Below are 19,526 nucleotides of genomic sequence, written 5' to 3' on the forward strand. Positions count from 1 at the left end.
AGTCAATAGTATATTGTTCCAGACTTTATGGGATTCTCAAAGAGTTATTAGAATTAAACCAACTGATGACAGCCTGCAAGCAGAATTGGAGAAATCCATATCCAGTAGTCAGTGTGCATTTAACAGTAATCCTCAAATGTCTAAAGAACTGTCCCAAAGGTTATGACTATTGAAAAGTACAAGTGTAAAGATAGTTCTAGCTTATAACATTTACCAATATAAGAAGAACTTATGTATTTATTTTAAAATTTATATCATGCCTTGTTAGTACACATAAACAATATACACAAACTTTCACTGTCACAAACTTGTTGATCAGAACCACCATATAATACCCATAGATGCCAACCATTCTAGTAATAGAAGATGAGCTAGTATATTAAATGATGAAGAAAAATCCATTGAAACCACTGCCATCACTCACTATCAGTTGTACTGGACACATCTACCATTGAGACAAAAACTTTCACCACATCATACCCAACATGAAACACAGATGGGAAGGGATCTAGCACATCCTTTGATTTTGCTCCATATTGCTTGTTTTTCTTTTTTGCAGTTGAATTTGCATCGTGTTCATAAACCTTTGCAACTTGCCTTAACGCATCTCGCTCAATTAATTTAGGTGTAGTAAATTAAGAGTCTAGTATAACTGTTGTCCTAAAGGAGGTGGCTATCTAATGGTTTAAACCATAGAAGTAGAGAAAAATGAAGACAGAAGACAAAAATGAAGACTGATAAAGACAATATGGCCTATACAGTCTGCCCATTCATGCCATCTACTATCTTTTCCTCTCCCTTAGAGATCCTATGTACTTGACCAAAGCTTGCTTGAATTCAGATAGCTTTGTCTCCACCACCTCCACCAGGAGGCCATTCCTCAAATTCACTACCTTTCCTCAGATTATTCCTGAGTCTGTTTCCTTTCACCTTCATCCTATGCCCCCTCATTCTAGAGCTTCCTTTTAATTGAAAGAGACTTGCTTCTTGTGCATCTCATATCATTTCTCCTCTTTCCCGCCTTTAGAAGGCAGTATGACAAAGAGCACTGACCGTTTTTTTTTTAGCTGCCCTCTGGACTGACTCCATCCTGTTTATATCTTTTTGAACACCAATGGAGCAATAGGCAGTCAAATCTATCCACAGTCATATAATCATAGACTCCTACATAAATATTGATAACGTCAAATACGAATTATATTTAAATTATAGAGGAAAAGCCTCAATCCTGGCGTGTGCTCCTTGTGTTGTGAGACAACATTAGGGAGCACCGCCCGATCATCACTGGCTCAAAAACCTCTATTAAGTAACCCACTTCTATTTTCCAATTTTAATGAAATCTCAACTTCATGGGTACTTAGCTTGCTGCTGGAAAAAATTTTGAGCAGTCTCACAGACGGAATACAGTCATCCAAACCCCGTCCACGGCCCAAGTTTCGCCTTCTTCCTCAGGGTCCGTGGGTCAATCGACTGTATTTCAATCGGCACTTCGCTCGCTTTCCAGCAGCAAGCTAAGTACCCATGAAGTTGAGATTTGATTAAAATTGGAAAATAGAAGTGGGTTACTTAATAGAGGTTTTTGAGCCAGTGATGATCGGGGGGTGCTCCCTAACGTTGTATCACAACACAAGGAGCACACGCCAGGATTGAGGCTTTTCCTCTATAATATAAATATAATTCGTATTTGACGTTATCAATATTTATGTAGGAGTATATCTTTTTGAAGTCATGGTCTCCAGAATTGTATACATAGATCTAAATGAGGAATAATCACCTCCTTTTCCTACTGGCCATTCTTCTCCTTATACACCAAAGCATCCTTCTAGCTCTTACTCTCACCTTTTCTACCAGTTGCCCACCTTTAAGATGATCACTCAAGTCACCCCCTAAACTGTAACACCCCCTTGGATTTTTACAGCCAAAGTGCTTTTTTTTATTAGCGTTAAATCTTCATTGCCAGATTCTGGACCATTCATCAAGCTTCACTAGCTCCCTCCTTATGTTCTCCACACCATTGAGGGTATGTACCCTATGCAGATTTTGGTTTCCGCAAAGAGGTAAGCCTTACCAGACAGCTGTAGTTCAGTTGTGCTTTAGGATGTCTAGGCCAGTAGAGGTGTCTAACTTGGGGTACACCTGGTAATGTCAGGTCCCTTGTTTCTCTCCCCCACCCCCACCACCACTTCCTTCCGTCTTCTACTCACAGAACTTTGGAAAAAAATAAAATAATGCTTGAAGAGAGATTTCTGCTTATGTGCATTCTGGAGGAGAGGGGATCTCTGTGCTCCTTCAGCTGTCTGAATTCAGCCACCTGGCCTGTAGGTACCGGTAAGGCTGGCAAAACTTTGAGTATGAATTTTAATTCTTTCTCTCTGTCAGATTTGTGCTGTTCGGGTTAGTGCACCTGCAGCGGTACACTATTTCTTTTTGAGCAACCTGTGTTGGGATTTGCCTGTATTTTTGAGACAGTACAGTTAATAATGGATTGCTGTTTCTCCTTTTCTGTCTCTTCGCAGCTTTCGGGCCATTGTGGTGTGGATTGCACCAGTTCCCTTGATAGAGGATTTTTGTTTGCCTTTGTGGTTTCGGGACTCGGCTCCTCACGTGGCAAATTCCTGCACAGAGAAAGCCTGGACCTTGCTCCTAGGTCACTCAGTTTTTCGGCTGCCATTGCAGTCCAGGCTACTACTCTCACTGTGTTTTCAGACCTCAGCTCACTTCTCATTCTCAGGCCTTGGCTATTCTGGTGTGGGCGGTCCTCTTTTCCTGGGGGGAGTGTATTTCCTTTTCACCTTCAGCTTAAGGGGCAACATCTCCTCACGGTTGCCTGGCCTTCTCTTTGCCAACTGCATAGGTGGTCTTTGGTGTCTACCTGTGCTTGCATGTCTGTTTGTTTCCCTCTGCTGTCAGGTACTGGATTACGCAGTCCCTTGTTTTGGTAGCTGCAGCTCTATACCGATTGAACTATTTTTTTTTCTCCTTCCTGAGGCATGGCCGTTTTTCTCATATGTGAGGACATCTGGCATCCTGTGTCTGCATGAACATCTAGTGGTTCCTTCTGCAGTGGCTACCTTTGGGGAATGTCGGTCATCCAGTATGGCCTCCCTAAGGGGGAAATCCCATGCGGCATTGGGAGCCTGGCCTGTTTTTCAGTCCCTTGTGCAGCATTGTCAGCCTTCCGCTCCCAACTGAATTTGCAGACTTTGACGTTAGCATATGGTGGACCTTGAGTCACATTGGGGCTGTTCTTTGTTGGGTGATTGCCCTTCAGATTATTTAGCACTTGTACTATTGACCTTTGGGCTACTGTAGCCTTGTGGCTTGAGGTAGGTACCTGGTAGGATGACCCCAGGCACCTGGCAAATTGCAGCCTTCTGGTTTTTGCTGCTGATCAGCGGAAGAAGTTTGTGGCACCTTTGCTAGCATGGCCACTGTTCCAGTATCCTTCTGTTGGCAGCTGTGCAGGCTGCCTGGCCTTGCTGCCCACCGCATACTATCAGGTTCTTGCTGTCTCACGTGCCTTCTCTCCACAGGGCAGACGGTGTGATTTTTTTTTTTGTTTGTTTTGCATCTACAGGCACTCCTTTGCTTTTAGGAGCTCCAACTGTGTTGGTCTCCAGTAGTTCCTGTGGCCATTGTCGGCCTTTGCCTCACAGTGACAAGCTCAGCGCACATCTAGTTCATGGCTCTATGGTATCAGCAGAATTCGGCTTTTCATGGCTATAGAGCTTCTTCCGTTGGTACACCATGTGGATCACGGCTCCGTTGCTGTCGGTACAGCACAGTTTCCCCTTTCCACATGCTGCGCTGCTCAGTGTTTGGCTGTGGAGCACGGTTCTGGCTACACCACCATATCTGGTGTGGTCCACTTGTACTTCGCTGGACCTAGTTTGTTTGGTTTCGTCTCGGGATGCCTTTCTTAGTTTCCTCTGTGTAGATTGGAACAGCTCCACATCTAACTGGGAAGCAACCCCCTCCTTTTTCGGTGTGGAACGCAGCCCTAGTCCTGACTATGAACACGACCATCTGTGCCTAATGGCCACACGGGGCACAGTTCCATTTCTGATGACTGGCGCAGTTCCATATCTGCCTGTTGGGCTTAGCCCCATTGCTGCTTCTTCCATATCATTCCAGTACAGTTGGCTCTATCTCTGTATGTATGTCTAGCACCACCTCTGAACACAAGGCAAGGTTTCATTGCAGGAAGTGGATCGTCACCTTTCTCTGGTTATGCCTCATAGCTTCATCCTTGGAGTTGTCCAAAGCTCCATCTCTGGAGATGTAGTTCAGTTCTATCACTAATTTATAGAGCACTGCTCCTTGTCTATCTCTGGGGTGCAACTCTTGTCTCTGGATCTGGGCGCTGCTGCATCTCTGGATGAGGAGCAGTCCGCCATCTCTGAACATGCACAACAGCTTCAATGCTGTTCCATGACTCTCGAACCAGTCTCATCCTTGTCATCTGTGAGTTCCCCACTTTGAGGAATCTGTTCTAGCTGGGGAACGAGTCTCTGGTGTTCTGTAGTGCACAACTCGGCCCTTTCTGTCAGAATGTCACTAGCTGGCATCATTTCAGTTCATCCTATGTTTGTAGGGTTCTGCTTGGTTCTGAGCCTGGGGTGCAGTCTCGCCCTGTCCAGGGCCTCGACCCTATCGTGTGACAGGATCCTCCCCATCTTACGTCAGAGTTCTCCTGTGTGTCTTCATGCTCGAACTGGCTCCATCTCTGCATGGTCAGTGTGACTCCAGCTTGGAATTTTTGTTAGGTTCCATGTTTAATTTGAAATCTTGACAGTATTCTGTGCGGATCCCTTATTCGTGTCTGAGTCAAGGGTGTCTCTCAGCACGGTCCCGCCATTGTCTGTATCCACATTTCCGTTAATCAGCTGTTGTTTCCTCCATTCTTCAGGAAGAAAGTTATCCTGGGAGTTTCCATCTGCTTTATATCATGGTCACTGTGGGCTTTCTGGTACCTTCAGGTAACCAGTGGATGCCTGGGCATAGTCTCCCTTCCTGCTGCTGGTGGGCCCAAGGTGGGGCAATGCAGCCTCATATGCAGCCATAGCTCACTGCAGAGAATTTGTTAAACTTGTTGATGTTAAAATAAAATCTGATCAAGTACTACCTCATTCTGTTTTTTTTTCCTACTACTCCCTGCACTCCCCACCCTTTCACAAGAAACCATGTATTATTTTTAGCACCAGGCCCTTGTACCTCCAGGGGATCTTTACATGGTTGTAGCATCATGAACAGGTGGTGGTGTACTGTGCTTTACTCTGCAGGTAGATTAGTGTTCAAAAGTCAGACTCTGCTACCAGAGAGAGACAGAAGCCTAACCTGCTAAATCTGCCTGTGTTGGTATGGCATAGCTTATATTCCTTAATGGGGCAACAGCTCTGGGTGTCAGTTGCCTTCTCCTCTTAGGATGGCCCTCACTTTTTAGTAAATTAAGACCTTGCTCAGATGTTTGCTAGTCTACTTTCGAAACAAGTGCCTGTGGAAGATTCTTTGAATTTTTTGACCCAAGAAATCTAATCTAAAAACTGCTTCAAAAGTTTAAAGGGAAATAAAGATAACTGGAGCATCTGTGCCAAATACACCTGACACTTTGTGCAGCCTTATAGTTTGAAGTTAACAAGACAAAGCATGCAGCTATTAATCTAGCATTGCTTAACCAGAAAGCCAAAACTGTTTTTGTGCGTAATTTTGGTTTCTTAAAGATAAGTTCATCCTTTCTTAATCTTGTTTCCCATCTAGTCCTGCCTAATTATGCTTTCACCTATCCACCCTTAATTATTTGTCCTTGAGATAATCTAAATCCCTGGTTACTTCACATGTATTAATTTGCTTCTTGAAGTTATTTTAATTTGTGTTATATTCTGTACATTGTTTTATTCACTTCATTGTTTGTAAGCCACATTGAACTTGAGTCTATTTTTGGGCTAATGTAGGGTAAAAATGTCATGCATAAATAATAAATAAGTTGATTGTCTTTTCTTCTTTCCCTGAAAGAGGAGGGGGGGTAGTATCATACATGGCATTTCATTTTTGGAATGAAATTTGTCATTGTAATTTTTTTTAGGAAATTTTTCTATTTTTGGAAAGGGAGACATGTCATAAGAGCTATATTTGAGAGCAGTCATCAGAAGTAAAATAAAGAGCATGTTTTTTTTGTTGTTTTTTTATTTCTTTTTAGACTCCAGAAGAGCTGGATGATTCTGACTTTGAGACAGAAGACTTTGATGTCAGAAGCAGAACAAGTGTCCAGACAGAGGATGATCAGTTAATTGCTGGGCAGAGTGCAAGGGTAAGGAAAGTGTCTGTGTTTTACCTTTTTAAAGCCTTGCAATTTGTTTGGTAACAGCTGAAATCTTGGCAAGGAAGAATGTTGCTCCATACCTTGTTTCCTTCTGAAAATCGATGTAAAATCCCCAGATTGCCTTGAGTTACATAACCTTGCTCCCAACCTCATGTCCCACAGAGTCCCATATTAGATATGTTGAATGTTAACAAGGAATAAAATATGGCACAGTTCAAAGTTGGCTGGCTTCTTTAAAGAAATTCTGTTTACAACAAAGAGACACTTTTCCTAGAAAACTTTTATAGTTAAAAAAAATTACATATAATGTAGAACAAAGTATTTGTGTTTACTTAACCTTTCTCCCATGTTGCACAATTTCTGATCCTCATCTCACCCTAGGCATGCCTATCAAAAAGGGGAAACAAAATCCAAATTCTTGAAGTCAACACATACAGCTTGTGTATAAGGAAATGTCATTAAGTAGATAGATGGTGGTAGTCTTTTATACTTGACCATACATATGTACTGTTAGAAGCTGGAATAATTGCTTCAATGCATATTTTTCCTGATTTTAGAACTTTTTAAACTTTTTTTCTAACAGCTAACTGCAAGACAACTAATTTAGTTCTTGTAGAAAAACTCACAAAAAGGAGTTAAATTAGCCCAAGCCAACTTGGCATGTTTCTGAAACAAATGCAGCTTCACAGAAATGCCTAAAGAAGTGAAATCCTCTACTGCTTGTTTCAAAGTCCTTTGATAATTACAGGCCTGTCATGTCTTTGCATACCCACATTCTTCATTGAAAGAAGGGACTGTAAGATATATATGTTACAATTTTTAGATCCAACTGCAGTCACTTCACAGCAGAACAAGCCAGAAAAATACTGATAAGCCACAGGATAGCTTAGGCTAATCTATGAAGTCTAGTTTTATAAATAATTTGTACTACAACAAAACTAAAGCCGTTTGACTAGGGGCTGGTGAGGGGACAAGGAAGTTTTAATCCTTCTGTCAAGGTTAAAACTTAAACCATGTCTCATCTGCTGATCCTGTACCAGGGGCGTATCTGCGTGGGGCCTCAGGGGCCTGGGCCCCCGCAGATTTCGCCCTGGACCCCCCTACCGCTGCCAACCCTCCCCCTCCGTTGCTCGCCTACCTTCGCTGGCGGGGGACTCCAACCCCCGCCAGCCGAGGTCCGCGTCCTCCTGCCGCTGCCGGCTGCCTTTGGTGCTTTCATTTGTCCATTGAAGCTGGCGCCGATGAAAGTTTCTTTTGAGTCTGACGTCGCTGCACGTTGTACGTGCAGGACGTCAGACTCAGAAAATGTTTCTGAGTCTGACGTCCTGCACGTACAACGTGCAGCGACGTCAGACTCAAAAGAAACTTTAGTTGGCGCCAGCTTCAATGGACAAATGAAAGCACCAAAGGCAGCCGGCAGCGGCAGCGGCAGGAGGACGCGGACCTCGGCTGGCGGGGGTTGGGGTCCCCCGCCAGCGAAGGTAAGCGAGCAACGGAGGGGGAGGGTTGGCAATGGTAGCGGCTGGGGGGAGGGGGATCGGCAATGGCGGCGGCGGCGGGGGGGGGGGGGGGCTATAATGTGCCCCCCCACTCTGGCCCTGGCCCCCCCTACCGCCGCAGTTCAGATACGCCCCTGTCCTGTACTGACTATTAAAATGAAGCTTTCTCTAAGTTGACTGAATGAAATGTTAAGTTTCTCTTCTAAAAATCATTTTAGGCTATCATGGCTCAGCTTCCTCAGGAACAGAAAGCTAAAATTGCTGAACAAGTTGCCAGTTTCCAGGAAGAAAAGAGTAAATTGGATGCTGAAGTGTCAAAATGGGATGACAGTGGTAATGACATTATTGTTCTGGCAAAACAAATGTGTATGATCATGATGGAGATGACAGACTTTACAAGGTGAGTCATTGTGGAAATAGACTGAACTGGTATTTTCAGGTGCTTTTCTGCAATTTTATTGATATTTCACTTGTATCCAAAACATACACAATAAATAAACATACAAAACAAACCAACAAATGTTTCTATCTCATATTACAAAAATCACACTCTTCCCCTATCCCCCTGGATACAACTGCATCAAACTGCCAGCTATGGAAAAGGCCATTGCCCTTGTCTCAGTATAGTGTATTAACATAGACTTCTCATCAAATAAATGTATCCCCAGATCAGACCTCAAACTGCGTCGTGGGCAATACAGCAATACCACCTGTGATAGATGCCACGATAACTGTACACAATCTGATAAAGTGTAAAAATTTTGTACGGAGTACGAAAACACACTGGCCGCCAACGTAGCTGTCTCAAAAGAGGCGTGATATATGAAAACCTGGACACACTCCATACACACAGTGAACCATGCAGCAACATTCTGTATTACTTGCAGGACCCTACATCTAGACGCCATAATACTGAAAAATAAGGCATTACAGTTATCAGCTCGAGACAGCACCATAGATTTTAAAACAAGCCTAAAATCATATGTGGATAACACCAGTGTGATCTAAACTACTCATGGCAAACCTTTTAAATGATTCAATCATCTGTTTTCAGATTCAGATGGATTCTATAGATTGGAATACATATCCTGTAAGTTTTATATTTAAACATTTTGTGCAGCATGCAAGAAATAAGGCATACACCTAACTTTAGTAGTTCAACAGTTCCCAGTTTCCTGCAGTAGCTCAAGGGATAAGTTCAGTGGGAAGAGTAAAAATATGCATATCAAAGTTTCTGAAATTAGCATATTAGCATATCAAAAGCAGACTTTGGAAAACGACTGGTTATAAATGAAAACAACCTTTGTTTCTGGCTAAATGTTTTTGTAGGATAGTGTTTGAGGTAAATGGATCATGGTGATTGATACAGGGAAAGGGAAGAACAGAAATCAATATGGGAGTGAGATCTCCGGGAATTGCATAAGAATATAAGAGTAGCCATACTGGGTCAGACCAATGGTCCATCTAGCCCAGTATCCTGTTTAATAGTGGCCAAGTCAGGTCACAGTACATGGCAGAAACCCAAATTGTGGCAACATTCCATACTACAAATCCCAGGGCAAGCAGTTGCTTCCCGTGTCTGTCTCAATAGCAGACTATGGACTTTTCCTTCAGGAACGTGTCCAAACCTTTTTCAAAACCCAGATATGCTAAATGCTGTTACCACATCCTCTGGCAATGAGTTCCAGAGCTTAACTATTCATGCTAACTGTGTGTGCGCCCACAATATTCCTATGGGCGCCTACACAGCGCATGCTAATTTTGTCCACACACTAAAAATGCTAGCGCACCTTAGTAAACAGGGCCCTGTGTGTTAGCCAGCTCTGCAAACCCAGAAAGTCAACGCCAGTTCTCCTCCCCCCTTTCCTAAGAGGATTGAAGGGAAGGATGGAGAGGATTTCCTCACACCACCTCTTACTGGCACCAGACTGACCATCTCCTTCCACAGGGTTATCAAAAAAAAAAAGTGCTGAAAAAATGCAGCAGAAATATTTTCTTGCATTCCTGTCAGTGGCCATGGTTGTTAGACGTTCAGCTTTGCCTTACACACTAAATATCTGATTGGTCCATATTTGTAACATCCATCTTGCATAAAGTAATTGAATATATAGGGGCCAGTCTGGTAACCTGAGTTAGCATTTGGGGGCATAGAATGTTTGGGGACTGCACCTTAGATAATGCAGAGTAGTTAGCACCACTTCAAGAGGTGTAACTAACTTAATCACAGGTCATCTGCCATTCACTTAGCACCTGTGGGGTGTGATATAGAGGCAGATGCACTAAAGCTAAATGAGCCTTTAATGACCCTCCAACGAGGAAAATTTGATGCGTTGCATGCATCAAAGGGCTTTTACCGAGGAAGCCAGCAGCTAACGAAAACGGAATGGAGATGAGCAATTAGTGTGAAAACCCCATTGAAACGACATGCACTAACCTTTTCCGATTGCCTTTACGCAGGAAAAAGGCAGGAAATCTAACGAGAGGTCTGGACCTCTCGTTAGGACAGCTCTGTGCCAGGAAAAATCATTAAGTGAAAAAATAAACAAACTTTGAGCCAATCCCAGCGCATTAGCAGAGCTAAAAGCGCTGTGATTGGTCCAAAGGACGTCAGAAAACACATCAAATAAAAAAAATAAAAAAAGGATCGGGAGGGGGCAAGGGCGCTCATCAGGAGCGTCCTGTATGGACGGCCTTGCCCCCCCCCCCCCCCCCCCCCCCCGCTGCTCCCCACTTTCCGCCGCTCCCCCCCCCCCCCTGAAAAAGCAAAATGCTAGCTGCCCCGGTCCCCCTCCCTTCCTGTTCCTGTGTTCTGCAGAGCTAACTCCGCCTCCCGTCATTCTTCTGCCCCGTGCCCCGCCCCCGCTGCCCCCCCTGAGGTCGACTACGCCGCTCCCCCCCTCCACCGAGGCCCCCCTCCCTATTAACGACCCGAGCAGCGCCTCTCACCTCTTTCTGAAGCGCTGCACGGGCAGGAAGATCTATTGTGTTGGTTGTAGAGTCTCCATGACGTCTCTTCTTCCCTGGCCGAGGCCCCGCCTCCTTCTGACGTAAGTAACCTACGTCAGAAGGAGGCGGGGCCTGGGCCAGGGAAGAAGAGACGTCATGGAGACTCTACAACCAACACAATAGATCTTCCTGCCCGTGCAGCGCTTCAGAAAGAGGTGAGAGGCGCTGCTCGGGTCGTTAATAGGGAGGGGGGCCTCGGTGGAGGGGGGGAGCGGCGTAGTCGACCTCAGGGGGGGCAGCGGGGGCGGGGCACGGGGCGAAAGAATGACGGGAGGCGGAGTTAGCTCTGCAGAACACAGGAACAGGAAGGGAGGGGGACCGGGGCAGCTAGCATTTTGCTTTTTCGGGGGGGGGGGGAGCGGCGGAAAGTGGGGAGCAGCGGGGGAGGGGGGCAAGGCCGTCCATACAGGACGCTCCTGATGAGCGCCCTTGCCCCCTCCCGATCCTTTGTTTTTGGATTTTGCTGACCGGGTAGCCACATGTATGTGTTGTGGCTTTTTTTTTTTGTTTGTTTTTACGTTTGCAGCATGCGCAGAGCAGCCAGCAAAACGCTTGGCTGCTCTGCGCATGATTTAGGGGCCGATTACCGATGTGTATTGTGATTCTTTGATACATTGTACGTTTGAATACCGATCTGAGCATGTGTGACTTTTTTTTTTGGTGCATTCTTCGTTTTTTAAAAATCGTTAGGGACTTTAACGATTTTGATTTTTTTACGTTTGGTTGCTGCATCTGCCTCATAAAGAGCTCATGTAGGCCAAGATGCACTAAACTTAAGCCAACAACGTGGTTTTTAAACTGCTGCTAGCCAGCTCAGTGAGCAAGTAGTAAACCATGACATGCACAAAAGGGTTCTCCGAGCCATTTTCCTATCACGGTAGCAACTAACGAAAATGGACTGCAGATGAGCAAATTAGTAATATAATGTGTACAAATCGTATTCTAATGAGATGCACTAACGTTTTCCGATCCCCTTACCATGGATAACCTAACGGGAGGTCTGCATTTCTCGTTGGGACTGCTGTGAGGGAATCAGAAGGGGAGGGAACGTCCAAAGTGCTTGTCAGGGACATCCTTCTAAAGTGCCTAAAAAGGACGTCCCTGACGAGCACTTGGACGTTCCCCACACACACACAGATTTTTTTTGTACAATTCTTTAGTTTTGAGAAGCAATAAATAGCATAGTACAAAACACATCCATTAACATGAACTAGTACAACTCATGGGTAGATATCCCAGAAGCATTTGAGCAAACAGCAACAACAAAATATCAGTTTAATAATCTCAAAGACCACCGTAGAGAATCGGGATGTGCGAGGACGTCCAAATAAAAAAAAAAAACTATTTGGACGTCCCTTTCGATTATGCCCCTCCTCCAGGTCTCTCTCAGCCAATCACAGCGTGTTTAGCTGTCACCGGTGTCAGCTTAACGCGCTGTGATTGGCTGAGAGAGACCTAGATGAAGGGAATAATCGAAAGGGACGTCCAAATAGTTTTTTTTTGGACGTCCTCGCATGTCCCGATGCCGGCGGTGGTCATTTGGGGAACTCTTCCCCCCCCCCCCCCCATCGCGTAAACATTCACAACCCATTTGGCTTTCAGAATAGAAGGAGTGGAGGAGTGGCCTAGTGGTTAGGGTGGGGAACTTTGGTCCTGAGGAACTGAGTTTGATTCCCACTTCAGACACAGGCAGCTCCTTGTGACTCTGGGCAAGTCACTTAACCCTCCATTGCCCCAGGTACAAATAAGTACCTGTATACAATATGTAAGCCGATTTGAGCCTGCCTTGAGTGGGAAAGTGCGGGGTACAAATGTAACAAAAAAAAAAAAGTTGTTTTCTGGCTGCTGCGTGCCGGGCCATCTCATCTCCACTTCCAGCAGAAACTATTATTGTTTCAGGAGGACAGGGCGGGGAAGAGAAGCCCGGACTGTTGTGACACCTTCCTCTCCCGCCCCCAGAGCTTGCGCGTTCCCGGGGAGGAGGGTCTGCAAGGTCAGCTGCAATCCACCCCCTCCTTCCGAGAGTGGGGCGGCAGGGATCACAAGCTGTACCGGCGGCTGCAGCTTGCACTCCGGCTCGCGGCTCTGACAAGTGCTCGTCAGGGACGTCCTTTCTGGACGTCTTTGGCATGCGCAGAGCAGCCAGCAAAACGCTTGGCTGCTCTGCGCATGCTCAGCTGGCCAACTGGCTTGGAAGGATTCCCATGCAAAGGAGCTAGCAGTGACCAGCTCATTTGCATGCGATTTCCTTGATGCATGCCCGTTTCTTACCGATTCGCCAAGGAATCGTAAAGGAAAGAGCTTTAGTGATGATTTTAGTGCATCTGCCCCAACGAGGTTTACAGTTATTGTGTAATTGACAAAATGAACTGCAAAATCTTACTACATCTTAGTGAACTAGGGTCAGAGTGCTAGGAAATTTTGTAAAACTTTACATACATGGCTATCTTTAAGAACAGAAGGACAATAACAAATTAATGTAATCTCATAACTAGGTACCTGACTTCATATGATTTCTATAACAAGATCTGCATAATCTAGCCCTTTTCAGAATTGGGTAAACAAACTTTGCCCCTCTCCTCTTCCTCCCCCACCCACCAAGCCCGTCAGCAAGTGAAAGATGATCAACTGGAATATGTTGAGGTGACTGGCTTGATGAGGGGAAACTAATGACAGATGAAACTTGGGGGTATGAAACAGTGGCAAATATGATAGGGTTTTGCACTGGGCTGTGTCAGTTTATAGTGGGAAAGGGAGGTGGAGAAGCAAAAGGAACAGATCCCAATTCCAGTTCTCTCCCCCTCCTCCTATCCCGTAAGATCTCAAAACCAACCTCCTTCCATCCTTGCCAATAATTCAGATCCTTTTTCTTTCCTTAGAAAAGTAAATTGTTCTAGGTTGATGAACAAGATATCAGCTACAAAAGTGGGGATGTCCTCAAACAACACCAAGACATAATTAGGAGCTTAGGCTTTTCTGAGCATGCACAGGTACTTTTGTGCATCTGCCTACCTCACAAGTCTTCCTAAGTCCTTTTCATCTGCTCTTTTACTTCCTTGAGTTATTTTTACTATTGTTGCATATATTTTTGTATGCTTTACTTTGCTTCTATCTATTTTTTCCTCTTTTTTTTTTCTTGCTGAGCTAATATCCAAAAAACAAATGTTACCAGAGAATGTTGTAAAAGTGGTTAGCTTAGCGGGGTTTAAAAAAAAGATTGCATGGCTTCCTAAAGGAAAAGTCCATAGACCATTATTAAAATGGACTTGGGGAAAATCCACTGCTTATTTCTAGAATAAGCAGCATAAGTACATAAGTGTTGCCGTACTGGGATAGACCGAAGGTCCATCAAGCCCAGTATCCCATTCCCATCAGTGGCCAATCCAGGTCACAAGTACCTGGCAAGATTTCAAACTGGCAATACTTAAGTAGTTATGTAGACTCGATGACCTGAACATGTTTACCCTGGAGTAAAGGAGAGAAATACTACTACTACTACTACTTAACATTTCTAGAGCGCTACTAGGGTTACGCAGCGCTGCACAGTTTAAAAAAGAAGGACAGTCCCTGCTCAAAGGAGCTTACAATCTAAAGAACGAAATGTCAAGTTGGGGCAGTCTAGATTTCCTGAATAGAGGTATAGTGGTTAGGTGCCGAAGGCGATATTGAAGAGGTGGGCTTTGAGCAAAGATTTGAAGATGGGCAGGGAGGGGGCCTGGCCTATGGGCTCAGGGAGTTTATTCCATGGCGTATGGGCTCAGGGAGTTTATTCCAAGCATGTGGTGAGGCGAGGCAGAAAGGGCGGAGCCTGGAGTTGGCGGTGGTGGAGAAGGACACTGAAAGGAGTGATTTGTCTTGACAGCAGAGGTTATGGGTAGGAACGTAAGGGGAGATGAGGGTAGAGAGGTAAGGAGGGGCTGCAGATTGAGTGCATTTGTAGGTTAGCAGGAGAAGCTTGGAACTGTTTGCGGTACCTGATCGGAAGCCAGTGAAGTGACTTGAGGAGAGGGGTGATATGAGCATATCGGTCTAGGCGGAAGATAAGACGCGCAGCAGAGTTCTGAACGAATTGAAGGGGGGGTATAGATGGTTAAGTGGGAGGCCAGTGAGGAGTAGGTTGCAGTAGTCAAGGCAGGAGGTAATGAGAGAGTGGATGAGAGTTCGGGTGGTGTGCTCAGAGAGGAAAGGGCGAATTTTGCTGATGTTATAGAGGAAGAAGTGACAGGTCTTGACTATCTGCTGGATATGTGCAGAGAAGGAGAGGGAGGAGTTGAAGATGACTCCGAGGTTGCGGGCAGATGAGACGGGGAGGATGAGGGTGTTATCAACTGAGATAGAGAGTGGAGGGAGAGGAGAAGTGGGTTTGGGTGGGAAGACAATAAGCTCGGTCTTGGCCATGTTCAGTTTCAGGTGGCGGTTGGACATCCAGGCAGCAATACAGACGTTCAAATATTTGAAAAGTATTAATCCACAAACAAACGTTTTCCAGAGATGTGAAGGTGGTAGAACCAGAGGACATGAATTGAGGTTGCAGGGGAGCCGACTAAGGAATATCAGAAAGTACTTTTTCACAGAGTGGGTGGTAGATGCCTGAAGAGCCCTCCCGCAGGAGGCAGGGGCTTTGAAAATGGTAACTGAATTCAAAAATGTGTGGGATAAATAGAAAGGAATCCTGTTTAGAAGGAATGGATCTAAAGGAGCTTAACGGTGATTAGATGGCAACACCAGTAATTGGCGGGCAGACTTCTACGATCTGTTCCCAGGTTCGTAGACTGGATGGACCGTATAGGTCTTATCTGCTGTCATCTACTATGTTACTATGTAAAAAGTATCATTTCATTTAAGATCCTATATACCCCATCCCCACTGTCCCACTACTCCTGAAAATCATGTCAAAGGAGAGGAAGGGGGAATCGGACTTCAAATGCCCTCCTAAATAGGTATTTATTTACTATCATTTATATCCCACATTATCCCAATTGACCTTGGGTTCAATGTGGCTTACATTAGAAATATAATGTTGTAAACCAGTATAAAAATGTACTAAAATACAAGGGATTTACATTTAATCATTAAGTAACAAATCTCATAAGAGAAAGATACATTTAGAAGAGAGTTGAATGACATCAGTCACATTAATAACTGACTAATTTCAGCTTTTAACTATCAAATTCCATTAACAAAAATGTCCTGAAGAGAGGTTTTCATTATTTTTCTGAAGTGTGTGTATAGCTGTGTTCCCAGCTAATTGCTTTGGAAGGGAGTTCCACCATTTAAGTACTCTGATAGAAGAACCCCACTGTGAAAACTATATGTATTTATCTGACTTGCTGCTATGGAAGTGTGATATTAGGTAGTCTTTAGTCTGGAAATGCATTGCAGAGAGGAGCATCAGTTAGGAGTGACATGTAAGTAAGGGCCATGCCTTTAGTTCTACTTTAAATTTTTGAAGTGATGACTCTAATCGCAGAGATAAAGGAAGCCCATTCCACAGAGTAGATCCTATAATGTTAAACATGTAATTTTGAGGAATAGCAAGAAGATTGACAGGATGAGCAAAGACTATGAAAAGTAGCATAACGGGTCAGGTACCCAGAAAGAAAAAATTGCAATCCTGAATGTCAAACAGTCTGGACAGGGAGACGAATTTTATACTCCAACCAGTGTTCTAGCTTCATAAGTAGGCTGACAGGATCAAATCTTTTTCCGCCTGCAATCAACTTAACAGTGGTATTCTGCACTAGTTGCACAATGTGCAGTACTTTTGGTTCAAGGAGGTTATATATAGAACAAATCTGCTACATGCTGAAAAAACACTTCACTATGATAAATGAGATATGTGGATGAAAAGTCTACAGAGTCAAAAATTAACTGCCAGAATCGTAACAGCTTCACTAACAGTGATAGTAGTAAAATATTCTACATGACAGAAAGCACAAAAAAAAAATATATAAGAGGAAGATAAGTTTCTATTTGCTGCATCTTTATCTAAAAATACTGTTTTGTTTTGCAGAGGTAAAGGCCCACTGAAAAATACATCTGATGTAATTAGTGCAGCCAAGAAAATTGCAGAAGCTGGATCACGGATGGACAAGCTGGGGCGTACTATTGCTGACCATGTAAGTCATAATTCATCTGTACAAGCCTTAGGCTTAACTATAATCTTTCTTGGATGGTCACCTTAAAAACATGACATATTAACTTGCTAGCCTTTCTGTGAAGAATAGCGGTGTAGAATCTTTTGGCCTACTGATAATAGCACTAACCCCACATTACCAAATTCCTAATCTTAAGAACATAATAGCCATATTGGGTCAAAGCAAATTTATTTTTTATTTTATTGCATTTGTATCCCACATTTTCCCACCTATTTGCAGGCTCAATGTGGCTTACATGATTATGCTAACATTGTCATATCAGGATATCAGATACGGTAGAGTTGTGCATAGTATAAGTAAGGGAGGGTAGAAGAAGGAAGGGAGTGATTAGGGTAGTTGTAGAGAGTGGGCTTTCATAACTGATTGGGTTGGTGAGGTATATCTATCCCAGTGTCCTGTTCAACAGTGGCCAATCCAGGTCACAAGTACCTGGCAGAATCCCAGTAGTAGCAACATTCCATGCTACAAATCCCAGGGCAAGAAGTGGCTTCCCCATGTCTGTCTCAATAGCAGACTATGGACTCTTCCACCATGAACTTTTCCAAATCTTTTTTAAACCCAGATAACGCTAATTAACAACATTGAATAGGTTTGTATCATCTGCAAATTTAATCACCTCGGTTCTGCTCCAATTTCAAGATCATTTATAAATGTTAAATGGCGTCGGTCCCAGTACAGATCCTTGTGGCACTCAACCCTTCTCCATTGAGAGAACTGGCCATTTAACCCTACTCTCTGTTTTCTGTCCAATAACCAAGTCCTAATCCACAACAGAACATTGCCTCCTAACCCATGACTTTTTAATTTTCTCAGGAGTCTCTCATGAGGAAATTTGTCAAAACATTCTTAAAATCTAGATACCCTAACAGGCTTATTTTCAAAGCACTTTGGGAGGCTAAGTTCCATAGGTCTCTATGGAACTTTGGGAGGCTAAGTGCTTTGAAAATATGCCTCTATATCAACCAGCTCACTTTTATTTACATGTTTATTCATGTCTTCAAAGAAATGAAGAAAGTTGGTTAGGCAAGACTTCCCTTGCCTGAAACCTTGCTGACTCTGTCCCATCAAACCATGTGTTCTGTAATTTTATTCTTTATAATAATTTCCACTATTTTACCCAGCACTGACGTCAGGCTTACCGGTCTGTAATTTCCCGGATCACCGCTAGAACCTTTTTAAAACTTGACATTACATTGGCCTCCCTCCAATCTTCAGGTACTACAGACGATTTTGACAGGTTGCAGATTACTAACAGCAGATCAGCAATTTCATGCTTTAGTTCTTTCAGTACCCTTGGATGCATGCTATATCTGGTCCAGGTGATTTACTACTCTTTAATTTGTCAATTTTGCTCAGTACATCTTCCAGGTTCACCAAAACTAGAGTGCTAAATTCTGTTCTGTAGTTTATTAACCGGAAACTGACCTTATAAGAGCTAATAGTCTGTCTAGCCATCCATCTGCCCTGGCTTCCAGCTACCTAATAAGTTAAACAGTTCATCCAGTTTCATTCCCATTCGTGGTACAATTGATAGACCACCAAGTGGCACTCCCTTCCTCAACTCATACTATGTGCTTCCCATACCCCCCTTCTCCTCAAACCTGCTGTTTGACAGAACGAACAGATAGAAGAATAAATGTTTACAAAAATTAGAAAAGCTGGCAAATTGGGCAGCAGTATAATGGGTGATTTCAATTGCCCCAATATTGACTGGATAAATGTTACATCAGGGAGCGCCAGGGAGATAACATTTCTAGATGTAATAAACTACTGCTTCTTGGAGCAACTGGTCCAGGAACCGACAAGAAGGAGAGCCATTTTAGGTCTAGTCCTTGGTGGTGCGCAGGGCATTGTATGAGAGGTAACTGTGTTGGGTCCCCTGGGAAACAGTGAACACTTCTTTAATTGTCACAGCTTTTGTTGGTAAGGATATATTCTCTTGCACGGACAGATTTTTAACTAGATGAGTCTCGATGGTGTCCAAGTTACCCAAGAAGGGGCTGGAACGTGGCTAGCAGTCGGAGGACAAAATGGCAGATACAGTGCAGGCCCCGCATCTGTTGTGCTTGGAAGCAGTAATTTCTGAACTTAGCATGTCTGTGGTTCAGGCTCTGGATTCTCGGTTCCAACAATTATCGGAACAGATTGTGGGGATCTTGCAACTTACTTCTGAATTGACCCGCAGAACGGGAGAGCTTGAAAACCGGGTGTCCGATTTGGAAGATGGAGCGCAGTCTCTAAATTCAGAACTTTTGCAGCTGGTTGACTTGGTATGTTTGCAATGATCCACGTTAGAGGATTTGAAGAAACGGGCACGCAGGGATAATCTCCGGTTCGTGGGGCGGTCCCAGAAAAATCCCTGTGTCAGGAACTAGAGCGGTGGTTAAACACTACTTTTGTGCCAGCAGAAGGCTCTTCAAATTTGCGGTTGGAGCGGGCACAAAGCTTGGGAGACCAACAGCCAAGAGTCATTATTGTTAAATTTCACAGTTCAGCACATAAGGAAGTTCTTCACAGCTACAAAACCCGCAGAGAGGAAACGCT

At 44.0% G+C, this 19,526-nt stretch overlaps 1 protein-coding gene across 2 annotated transcripts in view; it reads left to right on the plus strand.

Moving 5' to 3' along the window:
* CTNNA1 (catenin alpha 1) overlaps positions 1-19,526 on the plus strand; it is a 449,363-nt gene that overhangs the window by 392,546 nt on the left and 37,291 nt on the right. For both annotated transcript variants that reach the window (XM_030212635.1, XM_030212634.1), the window contains 3 exons: positions 6,197-6,307; positions 8,037-8,218; positions 16,838-16,943. In XM_030212635.1, the coding sequence (XP_030068495.1) occupies positions 6,197-6,307; positions 8,037-8,218; positions 16,838-16,943 (399 nt within the window). The remainder of the gene's footprint in view (positions 1-6,196; positions 6,308-8,036; positions 8,219-16,837; positions 16,944-19,526) is intronic.

This window comes from Microcaecilia unicolor, chromosome 8, assembly GCF_901765095.1.
Source record: "Microcaecilia unicolor chromosome 8, aMicUni1.1, whole genome shotgun sequence".
Lineage (NCBI taxonomy): Eukaryota > Metazoa > Chordata > Amphibia > Gymnophiona > Siphonopidae > Microcaecilia > Microcaecilia unicolor.